The following is a 12,500-nucleotide window of genomic DNA, read 5'->3' as shown; positions in this document are numbered from 1 at the left end:
CATTGCAGCTTATCGTAAAAATCCAAAGAGCTTGTTAATTTATCTAAATTATTCTTATTGCATCCATATCTGCATATTACTATAAATTGTATATACCACAGTGCAGATTATAATAAAATCTATTAATCATGCTTTCTAATATGATTAGAACCATAAGTACTGTTGCACTTTAAAATATGCCTATCATCCATTCATATTTTAATATTCATACGTCAGCCAAATACTCGTCTTCATGTGAGAATTACCACCGTATGGGCTACAGGGCTTCTGGTGTGTACATGATAGACGTTGATGGTGCAGGCTCGTTGGATCCGGTTTACGTCACTTGTGAGATGGACAAATCATACAGGGGTGGTGTTACTGTGGTAGAACACAACTTTCCGCCTAACTCAACTGTCAGGGCACCCTGGATGGCCGATGTACAATTCTACCTCAAATACAGGTATGCCTTGTTTAGAGCTAAAATAATGGAAATAAGTTATTGTTTGAAAGGGAAATAGGAAAATGAGAATAGATATTTAGTTCAATACACCCTATTTAGCATGTCAATTTCTGGTGAGCTTTACAGACATGTGACTTTGATTTGTTGAATATATGTTTAAAAGACTAAAGTGTTTTCACACGTTTTTTGTTGTGTTTTTTTTTTTGTTGTAGTAGTTATTGTTGCTGTTATTTTTGTTATTTTTTTTTAATATAAAGGTTTTATTTGCTGCGACTGTTATTGTTGTCGTCGTTGCTGTTGTTGTTGTTGTTGATATTGATGATGATGATATTGATGATGATGATGATGATGATGATGATGATGATGATGATGATGAGGAGGAGGAGGAGGAGGAGGAGGAGGAGGAGGAGGAGGAGGAGGATGACGATCGTGATGAGGATGGCGATGATGATGAGGATGATAATGATGATGATTGGTGATGAGGATGGTAATGTTTTGCTGTTGTTTTGTTTTTGTTGTTGCTATTGTAGATGCTGCTGCTGCTGTTGTTGTTATCATTTTTGTTGTTGTTATAAATCTGGATGATGTAATTTAAATGATAAAATGAATTTCATGGAATACTTTGTTATTGCATGACTTTCTTTATTTCTATTTATTAAGGGGCATATCGAGAGAACAACTAACAACTTTAACTGATTCCTCAGTAAAATGTGAACAGTATTTGAAGTACGATTGTGTCAACTCACCTCTGAGGTAATGTCTTAAAGATTATTCTTTCGAGAATTGAAGTTTTCAGAAAATAAATCTACAAGAGAAAGGTGGAAATATCTTTAAAAGTTGATTAAATTAGAAAATAGATATGTAACTATCAAAAATTGCAATAATTTCTCACTCCATACAACAGATATGTTTTAAGTTATAGTGTTACCAAATGTTGATTTTTCCCACCGAATGAGGTAATGTCTTAAAGACTTTCGAGAATTGAAATTTGCATTAAATAAAGAGAGAAAGGTGGAAATATCTCTAAAAGTTGATTACACTAGAAAATAGATATGTAATTATCAATAAATGTAAGAATGTCTCACGCCATGTAACATTTTTATTTTAAATTATAATGTTACCAAATGTTGACTTTTCTAACCCAATGACTTATGCTATCTTCTTATGTTTTAATGTCATAGATTGAGTCATAAGACGTGGTTCAAATCTGTCAAGGGAGAGATTGTTGACTACATTGGGTCTCACGAGTCAGGGTTCTGTAATTGCCCAACTGAGACTGGATGTGGAGGAAAGAACTGCTACTGTGATCACGGTAAGACTCTTTATCAAGTTGATTGGAAACTAGCATTATGATTAAATCATTTAGAATTGGCTAAAAACGAAGAATATCGAAGGAGAAGAAAAAGAAGGAGAAGAAGAAGAAGAAGAAGAAGAAGAAGAAGAAGAAGAAGAAGAAGAAGAAGAAGAAGAAGAAGAAGAAGAAGAAGAAGAAGAACAAGAAGAAGAAGATGAAGAAGAAGAACAAGAACAAGAACAAGAATACGATGATGATGATGATGATGATGATGATGATGATGATGATGATGATGATGATGATGATGATGATGATGATGATGACGACGACGACAGTTGGGACAATAATATAAATGCTTCAAAGTATCATACATAAACATAATCAGTGAGGTGAGAAGTTAATATTTCTATCATATGATTGTTAAAAAGGGTCAGGGGGGGAGGGGGCTTTGGAGGGCTGCCTTTTCTATCTGCTATAATGTGTATTGCCAAATGAAGGTGTCATAGATTCATGTATAATACAAGAAACCTTACCTTCCATATTCATTGATCAATTTCGTCACATTTCAGACCAAGACAGTAGCACGGATAGTGGATACAACAGTATAAGGCGCCATCTGCCTATTATGGAGATGACCTTCATTCAAAACAAGGCAGGAACAGGTCATATGACCCTTGGGCCGTTGAAATGTTGGGGAAGTGGTAAGTCAGTCTTCCATATTGATGCTGGCCTTTTTTGTTTTTTATTGTTTTGTTTTGTTTTGTTTTTGTTTTTTATTTCTTTTTTTTTCTCTTTTTTATTTTGTTTGTTTTGGGTTTGTTTTTGTAAATTTTTTAAATTGGGGGGGGGGGGGGTGGGTGGCTGTTCCTTTGCCTCTGATCTGAGGTATATTATATTTTATAATATTTGAAAACATGTTTATTTGTACCTACGTCTGTGTGTGTGTGTTTGTGTGTCTGTGTAAGTATATGTGTAAGTGTGTTTGTGTGTTTGTGTGGATGGGTGGGTTTGTGTATTCGTATTTGTGTATTTGTGTGTGTGTGTGTGTGTGTGTGTGTGTGTGTGTGTGTGTGTGTGTGTGTGTATTAAGGAGCAGAGGGCACATCGGTATGGTCTTTGCTTCGTTCCCAAAAGACATAAAGTACAGAGTGTGGAACAATACAAATTCTGAAATATATTTTTTATTTAAGAAATGTAAACCTCTAACGACTCTGCAATAATATTATTGTGAGATTTCAAAGGACTGTCAGTTTCAGTTGCATTTCACACATTGCTTTGTTGAAGTTGTTTTTCTTTGATATAATATAAATGTGTTGATCTTTATGGATGAAGCAAATCAATAAAACCAAAGAATTAGAGAAGAAAAGGCCTTCCACATTTATATAAAAATTTTGCAGTCACCATTAGAAAAGATGTTAGGAGGTGAAAGAGGTAGTTGATTGAGGATAATTACTCTCATGGTCGATTGCTATGTATTTTTATGGTTAGTGTGTAATTTTGTCATATTTCTAGTTAGAAAAATAGTAAAACCCAACTGTAAGGAAAGGAAATTATCGCAAGAGGAATTGATTTATCATCTAATTTTATGGAATACAGTTTTACCAAACCTTGTATAGTAATTAATTGATAACCACCAATGTATGCACTATTTAATTTAAACCTTACCTTTACTAACGCAAAACCACTTTCTGTGCTTGTTTTAAATAAGTCTTTTATATATTTTTGCCAATAAGATGTAAGCAATCAAGAATATTTATTTCTATATTTATTATAAGATCATATTGTAGGTGAGAGGGGGGGGGGGGGGGGATTAACTATTCACATAACATAAACCTAAATGCTCATATAATTAAAATTAAAAGTAGAAAGGTTTTCCATAATGTTTGGCTTCCATTGAATATGCCAAAATCTTTGTCAAATTTAAAATTTATTTTAAATTTATTGTGCGCAGAATTACAACCAACCAGCAAACCTATCACAGTGACCAGAAGTAACAGCTTCATACGCATGTCCAAATGGGTCTCCGGTGACATCAGAATCAACTTCAAGACACATCAGAGTCGATCTCTCCTTTTGTACCACAGCAGTAGAAAACAAGAGAATGACAAGGCAAATAATGATGACGAAAATGATGATGAGGATGATTTCACCTCATCTAATACATTTTCAGTTATGATCGTTTCCTGTAAGTTTGAGCTCTTGGCTACCAGTTTTTATAATGTAGATTTATCAATTTTATCGTCTATTCCTTCACCATTAACTTTATCGTCACCATAATTATCATCATCATCGCTTTTGAATTCAGATTTTTTGTTTTCTTCACGATGTTATCCCCATCAGTATCGTCATCATCATCATCATCATCATCATCATCATCATCATCATCATCATCATCATCATCACCATCATCATCATCATCATCATCATCACCACCACCACCACCCCAACCATCATCATCATTGTCACAACCATTTCCACCACCACCACCACCACCACCACCACCACCAGCAGCAGCAGCAGCAGCAGCAGCAGCAGCAGCAGCAGCAGCAGCAGCAACATCACTATTGTTATAAGTACAATTCCTAATAATTAAGTACAACTCCAATCTCCTCACCACCCCTCAATCCGCGATCACTACCACCCATTCACATTATATCCCCAGCCCATGAGGTAGAGTTCACTTTCAAGCTAGGATACCGCCAAATACAAGAGACCCTATACTCGGCTAATCGCCTAGACAAGGGTGACTGGCATGTGCTAGCCATAGAACATGATGACTACAATATTCGACTCACCTTGGACTCGACTAGGACCTTGATAGAATCTCTAACACCAAGGCTGTCTGCCCAGTATTCAGGAAGACTTTATCTGGGAGGAACACCTGAAAAGTAAGTTCTGAGAGTCATTTGGATGCAACTATATTTTTAACAAATAGAGGTCCTAAATGAGCCAATAAAATGGAGAGAAAGATAAAGGGAGTAGACGTGACTGATATATAATGGAACAATAAAAGTGATAGTGACAATGATGATTGTGGTGGTGTTGGTGGTGATGATGATGATGATGATGATGATGATGATGATGATGATGATGATGATGATGATGATGATGATGATGATCATCATCATCATCATCATCATCATATCTTGTCGCGCCAGTGAGTCAGCCAGTCCCGGGCAGTCTGGTTGCATTCCCTCAGGTCAGCATTGGTGCAGTGAGGTCCCAGCGAGCATTCGGACAGGATGTGGTCCATGGTCTGTCTGGGGTGACCGCATGGGCATTCAGTGCCCGGTGAGATTTTCCATTTAAAGAGGTTGGTGGCGGTGTTTCCCACCTTTGCTCTAGCTCTGTTCAACGCCACCCAGTCTTTTCTCTTGAGGTCTGTGCCTGCTGGGAGCTTTTCTGTTGGGGGCTGGAGGGCATCGTTTGCTGTCTTGTCCCATTCTACCCATTTGTCCAGGTGGTAGAATGCTGAGTGGTCTGGGTGAAGGCTCTCTACTGATGATGATGATGTTGTTCTCTCATAAAGGGTCACATTTACTACCTTTATCTTTCTCTCCGTTATATTGATTAAAGTTGCTAAGCTGATAGAAGCTGCGGACTGTAAAAAGAAGTGATAAAAAAAATGAAAATAACAGCTTCGAAAAAAGAACAGAATACCAAACATAGAACGCTTCGGGCTTAAAACCCTTCTTCAACTAAAACAAAAACAAGGTGTATTGTTATAATTTAGGCTTTAATTTATATTTTTGGGAATGAATTTGCCATCTGTAAAAATGCTTTTTTTATTTTAAAAAATCTTATCAGTTGTTTCTTCTATTATTTTCTCACTTAGAATAGCGGAGCGTACATCAGACAGAACCGTGGGCTTCACTGGCTGTCTTTATGGTTTTGTCTACAATGAAAATGCTGTTGATCTGCAAGCCTCTTTGAATAGGAGGTGAGCATTTTTTTCAACTAACGTGTATGTGACTTTTTTCTATGGAATGATAAAGGAAAAGAGAGAAATAGATAAAAGGAGAGAGAGAGAGAGAGAGAGAGAGAGAGAGAGAGAGAGAGAGAGAGAGAGAGAGAGAGAGAGAGAAGGGATATTACTGGATTTTTTAAATATATGTTATATAGCATTGTTAAACCTTTTGATAGAAAGACAATTCAATGCTGGATGCTAGTGTTTTGTAAACAAAGTCATAGTAATCCATTGCAATTTATTCCTTTTATGGTTCTATTCCCCTCTCTCTTCCGTGTCCTATTTATTCTTATCCATTCTCTTCATACCATACCTTCTTTTGTTCTCCTCTTCAGCCTCAAATTTCCTATTCAGTTCTGCACTCTGTGTTAGTCAAATCTTGATTGACTAAATTTTCAAAACACGAGCAAATTTAATAGTGGGACATTAATTGTAAAGTTATATATATAACCATACATATAGATATGTATGTATGCATGCAGTAAATGGAAAGTTGGACGAAACGTTTTAATTTTAGCTTATAATTTTGAGACATTCCCATAATATGTTCCATGTTTAAATGTACCATATCTATAAAATGATCCTTTCAGCATGTCTGGTGTCTCAGTGGGATGTAAATCATCCTGCTGGCCCAACCCTTGTCTAAATGGTGGTGTGTGCGAGGAAATGTGGGGAGACTACAAATGTATCTGCAGTGACCCATGGGCACACTTAGGTGTTAACTGTGAAAATGGTGAGGATTATTTCAGTTATGAGACTCTTTAAAATATTTTGTTTGAAATGTTTTGAAAAAATACCGGATTACTGTTGATATATTGCTTAGACCCGAGGACAGCTCATTATCGCAGTCGTAGTGTATGGTTACAGCTGCATGGTTGTACTTGGGTTTAGAAGTTTTACAATTTTGAATTTTATTTACATAACCACCTAAAGCCACAATGTATCCATCTTTTATTAGGACCATCATTTTATGACAGTGATGATCTCGTGGTTCTTCTATCATATTCATTTCTCAAATGGGGAATGTATGTGGGTCTTATAGAGTTTATTAATGCAACGCAATCTTGTCTTCTTTACATTCGAACTACTAAAAACATGTTATTTTATTTGCAAATTTATAAGTTTGGATTTTAATTTTGTTTTCTTTTTAATATTTAGATGGTTTTTGCTCATTGTATTTATGCCAATGTATTATCAATGTTTAAAGTCTTAAGCTTTGATTTATAGAACGGCTTTCTCTATTTAAGTCATTAATATACGTACAATTTATTGTTATTTTCTAGATAATGAAGAAGGTATTTGTTGCATTACTATGGAAATAACAGGCTTCGCATTCTAAAATCCAAGATATATGATTAAGTTGAGAACTTTGAATATATAATTATCATTAAATTAAAATTTCCCCAGATCTTAATCAAGACGCTGTCACCCTCAGTGGTCAATTGTCCTCCTACCTCTTCTTTGATATCTCAAGTACCCAAGATGCATTGGATGGAACTCTCGTCCTCTCCTTTAGAACGTTCCAGAACGAGGGTTTTCTCATATACCTTCATGACCACATGGGCAACTTCCTACAACTGATTTTAAGTGATCCCCACACAATCACTGTCAGCTACAACAACTACAATCAAATCATCAAAGGCTCTGTCTTTACAGATGGTTAGTAGAAGAACTGCATTTATTTTAAATGCATGGCGCGATATCCTCCTCTTTCTCCAGACAAATATCATAGTTTGCAGCTAGGACAAACGAATCACGTAATGTTACCGCATCTTGTTTTTCACTCATATTCCAGAGTACTTCTGTTAGCATAACCTTCTCATCCCCTACATCGGGATTAATGGGTAGCCTGCTAATTTATAACAACGATCTTTTAGCTTAGGAAGCTATTGATGAAAAAGCTAGGATTGGACTGCTTATTATTTATACTGTACCATTATAAATCTAATAATTAATTGGATTTTGATATGAAGATAGTTTTAGATTAATGTTTCACTTATCTGGCATACCATTCCTTATGAATACGTAATCAAATAGAAATGAGGTAGTTGTTTGATTTTTATTCGACTTTTGAAATATGACTATGTGCTATTCTTACCGTGTATATATATATATATATATTATATATATATATATATATATATATATATATATATATATATATATATATATATATATATATATATATATATATCCTATTCTTTTTAAATACCATATAAAACAGCTTATTCCATTAGAGTGTTTATCATTGTAGATACACATTAAACAAGCTCTCTAGTATTATTTGTATACTTCTGCATTTCATAGATGTCCTGAACGATGGAGAATGGAAACAAGTCGTCGCTGAAAACTACTACGACTTTACTCGCCTCATGGTAATGGGGAGTTCAAAGGTCATCGAGGTCAAACGAGGTCGGCTTCAATCGTATGCAATTGATCCTTTTGTACAGAGCGATGAGAGGCGTAAGTAAAACAATTTTTTCTATCCATATGAAACATTTTAAGATCTTATCAATTCATCAAAGTAATACAGAGCCCAGAACTTTTTATTCAAACTGCAAACTTGAAATTTATATTAAAATAGTTTTTTAATAAAGTTTTTACTGCTCTAGAGGTCTTGATTTTAATTTTTAACATGAACTAATGAATGTGAAGAAACAAAAGACCTCTGTATTGATTTTTTTTGTATCAATCATTAAAGAACATTATATGTCTTGATAGTGAATGTGTTTTAATAACATTATTGCCACTTCTGGGTACCAAAACAGTCGCAAATACTATATGTTAGCTTAATATACATAGTTGTGATTTGACTGTCCAAGGAAGCAATAAAGATCAACCTCATTCGATCAAACATTGGACTTTTCTATCTTGCCAATCTTAAGTTTTCTCAAATATGTTTTACAACTTCAGAGTCCACATTCATTGGTAGACCCGCAAGTCGTCCCAGACCTTTTACTCACGCTTACATTGGTAGTGTCAAAGATGGCGCTACTTCCATTTCCTCTTTGCATGGATGCGTGAGGGGTGTTAGAATTAAAGATCACGCCTTTAACCTGGGGGAGGCTGCCCGAAGCATTGGCAACGATACTGGTAAAGTTGATTAGTTAATAATAATAATAATAATAATAATAATAATAATAATAATAATAATAATAATAATAATAATAATAATAATAATAATAATGATAATAATCTTTATTGTACAAATAGGCAATTATTGTTCGGTAACAGCACTTGTAAAAGGCGAAAAAAGCAATTAGAATAGTGGTAATAATGATGATAATAATACTAATAGTAATGATGATAATAATAATAAAATATGATAATAATGATAATAATAATAATAATAATAATAATAATAATAATAATAATAATAATAATAATAATAATAATAATAATAATAATAATAATGATAATAATAATAGACATAATATATCATCATCATCTCATCATCATATCATCATCATCATCATCATCATCATCATCATCATAATAATAATAATAATAATAATAATAGATAATAATAATAATATAAAATAATGACATATAATCATCATCATCATCATCCATCATCATCATTCATCATCATCATCATCATCATCATCATAATAATAATAATAATAATAATAATATAATAATAATAATAATAATAATAATAATAATAATAATATATAATAATAATAATAATATAATAATATAATAATAAATATAAAATAATAAAAATAATAATAAAATAGAAGAAGAAGAAGAAGAAGAAGAAAGAAGAAGAAGAAGAAGAAGAAGAAGAAGAAGAAGAAGAAGAAGAAGAAGAAGAAAAAGAAGAAAGAAGAAGAAGAAGTTAAGCAGAATTGTTAGAAAACAAATGATATAAGATCGAATTTATTTAATCTAACTAAAGAGAATAAGCCACTTTTAAGGTAATTTAAATTCAATAGCGTTTACTAAAAAAATTTTTTTTGTAATAGGACATTCAAGAAGAAGAAGAAGAAGACCAATGTTTACGTATTGCATTCAAAGAAAAACAATACTTAAAATTTAGATAGACAAATGATAAATCAAACGATAGCTCAATAACTATTGAAATCCTATTCATTATGTGTTTCAAAGGGCGTAAAGATAAAAGTAATAAAGGACGTGGTTATTAGGGCCACTGTTACAGCATTCTTTTTTCACCAAACTGTTTATATAACTATATGTTTAATTTGCTGCATAGTCGCATTTTTAGAAATTTAAATATATACACAGTCGTACTTTTTTTTTGACATTCTTGTATGTTTTTAGTGGCTGCCGATTCATGTGTGAAGGGCTGTGTAGAAAACAGTTGCCATAATAACGGGAAATGCAAGGAACATTGGAGAGATCAGCAGTTTACATGCGACTGTGATGAAAATGGGTTCTCTGGGACAAGATGTGAAATTGGTGAGGACAAATTCATTTTCGAATATGTATTGGTGCTACAACGTTTGTAAATGTAGTTGGTTGAAAGTTAGAGAAAGGATTTTATTATGACAATTTGAACTTAACACAGAAAACAATATAGATCAATTGCCAGAGGACAACATCCCAGGTCGTAGCACACTAGAGTGTTAAGAGGGTTATGTCCCAGGTGCATTCATTTTTCTGCATATTTAGAATTGTAGTATGATATTGACTTCAACCCTCAAATCTCCCATGGCATTATATTTAATTTGACTATTATTGTCCTTGTTTTGTTTTAGACTGAAGATTTCAAGCCTTAACTTTATATATATATATATATATATATATTATATATATATATATAATATATATATATATATAATATATATATATATATATATATATATATATATATATATATATATATATATATATATATATATATATATATATATTTATAATTTAAATGTAAGATTAGAATCCGGTTTATACTCTAATAATTTTCAATGATAGATAATTGTCAGTTCCCAAAGTTCTCATCTTAAGGTACTGTTCTGTCTCGCTCATATATTTTAAATCAAAGTGTACAAAGGCTTTAAGTCTTTAGATTGAAATAACCCTTTTTTCCATTTCCTCTTATAGCTTCATTTTTATATGATTATTACTTGATCCGTATTAACCAGAGCCATCCGTGACATTGAAAAGCAACACCGTGATCCGCCACTCTTTCTCCCTCCCCATCATGGACAAGTACAGTTTAAGTGAGAGGCTGTCTTTCCGGTTTAAGGCTGACATCCAGCCTTACAGAACCAAGACTATGGTGATGGTTTATGTCACAAGTACAGTGTAAGTTAAAATGATCAAATGTTTTGTCTTTATCCTATTTTAACTGGTTCAAATCTTAATGGAGACCTTTTAATTTTTAAGACCATTTTTGCCTTAAAGGATACAATAGATTTAATAAAAACATAGTCCTATTTCCCCCCATCTTCTTTTTTAACGTTTACGAGCAATGACCTTTGTTCAATGATCTCGAAAACGTTTCATTCCACATAATTCTGTTCCTTCCAGAGCTGTTTGTTTTCATTTCACGTTCAAATAGTTGTTTTGCATACCCACCTTAACTAGGTTTTCTTTATGTGTCGATCCCTCAGTTGATCTCTTTTATTTTTTTAGTTTAGTAATTTCTGCTTTGCTCTCTTCTAATATTTGTAGTTCTATTTCTTTTTACTTTCATGGAGTATTTAGAAAAATAATACCAGCCTCTTGGAACAGTTTTTGTAACTATTGCGTGTTTATATATCTTTACCCATGAATTATGTTTTAAGTTCTTTCTTTAAAATGTGTTTCAGACTTGGCTTTGCCATGAAAATATCGTGTTCTACGATTCATATTTACAGTGTTTCAAACGTATTTTGTATTATTGGGTAACGGGAACCTTCTCCCGTTGTGTTATTTGATTATGCAGCTTTGGATTACTAGTATTAGGTCTCTTTCAACTGCTTTTAACTTTGTTTTTTTTAATAAAAGGTCAGAAATGATTAGCTTGCACGTAGTAACATTTTTCTTTTACTATTGCTCTGTTAAAATGATAGGATGGTAAGTCTTGGAAACAGTTGTCTACAATGTCACATTCACGGTATTAATGCAACTAAAAGAAGAAGGTTATGCACGTGATATTACCTGTTTGCCCTTTATGTCGTCTGTGTGTGTGGTCATTTACAATCTCAATTTATCACATATATATATATATATATATATATATATATATATATATATATATATATATATAATATATATATATATATATATATATATATGCAATGCCACATTTACTTCCTCAGTATTTAATCACATCTGTTTATTACATTGCTTCTAATACTTCGTTCTTCCTGTAGATCCAAGGACTACATTTTAGCATTATTAGACACTTCCGGTAGCGTCTTGTTGGAGACCAACCAAGGAATTGGAGTCTGTAAGTGAATTGAGAGAGCATTAAATGTGCAAACTTTTAGATACATTATCTATTTTAAAGCATTATTGACTCTTTTGAAACAATTTCATTTATTTAAAAAGACAATGGTTGGTGTTTTTAAGAATTCTAATTTTAAATGTTTTACTTCTTGCATGTGAAGTAAGGTTGTTTTTTTGTTTGTGGCTATCATCTCAGATTAAAAGTCTAAGACAATTTCATTTCAACAACAAAAATTATGTGTTTTTGTTTTTTTACTGTTGGTTTTAATGATATGTAATCAGAAATAAGTATTTCTATTCCCCAAACACGCGGGCATAGCAAGCGTATCATCCATTCCTTGACATACACAGTTAACAGATCTATACAACATGTATGCAACAGAGCTGTTTACATGGAACGC

General features: G+C 32.9%; 1 protein-coding gene across 4 annotated transcripts in view; it reads left to right on the top strand.

Moving 5' to 3' along the window:
* LOC144976262 (axotactin-like) overlaps positions 1-12,500 on the top strand; it is a 134,296-nt gene that overhangs the window by 100,199 nt on the left and 21,597 nt on the right. For all 4 annotated transcript variants that reach the window (XM_078920463.1, XM_078920476.1, XM_078920469.1 and 1 more), the window contains exons 16-29: positions 217-442; positions 1,103-1,195; positions 1,624-1,754; positions 2,306-2,437; positions 3,688-3,921; positions 4,399-4,624; positions 5,572-5,676; positions 6,294-6,436; positions 7,111-7,362; positions 8,011-8,166; positions 8,617-8,796; positions 9,988-10,125; positions 10,809-10,971; positions 12,024-12,100. In XM_078920463.1, coding sequence (XP_078776589.1) covers positions 217-442; positions 1,103-1,195; positions 1,624-1,754; positions 2,306-2,437; positions 3,688-3,921; positions 4,399-4,624; positions 5,572-5,676; positions 6,294-6,436; positions 7,111-7,362; positions 8,011-8,166; positions 8,617-8,796; positions 9,988-10,125; positions 10,809-10,971; positions 12,024-12,100 — 2,256 coding nt within the window. The remainder of the gene's footprint in view (positions 1-216; positions 443-1,102; positions 1,196-1,623; positions 1,755-2,305; positions 2,438-3,687; positions 3,922-4,398; positions 4,625-5,571; positions 5,677-6,293; positions 6,437-7,110; positions 7,363-8,010; positions 8,167-8,616; positions 8,797-9,987; positions 10,126-10,808; positions 10,972-12,023; positions 12,101-12,500) is intronic.

The sequence above is a fragment of the Berghia stephanieae genome, chromosome 1 (genome assembly GCF_034508935.2).
Source record: "Berghia stephanieae isolate SIO BIC M18660-M18661 chromosome 1, UCSD_Bste_1.3, whole genome shotgun sequence".
Classification (NCBI taxonomy): domain Eukaryota; kingdom Metazoa; phylum Mollusca; class Gastropoda; order Nudibranchia; family Aeolidiidae; genus Berghia; species Berghia stephanieae.
The sequence above is the reverse complement of the archived record's forward strand: the minus strand, read 5'-3'. Positions and strand labels throughout refer to the sequence as shown.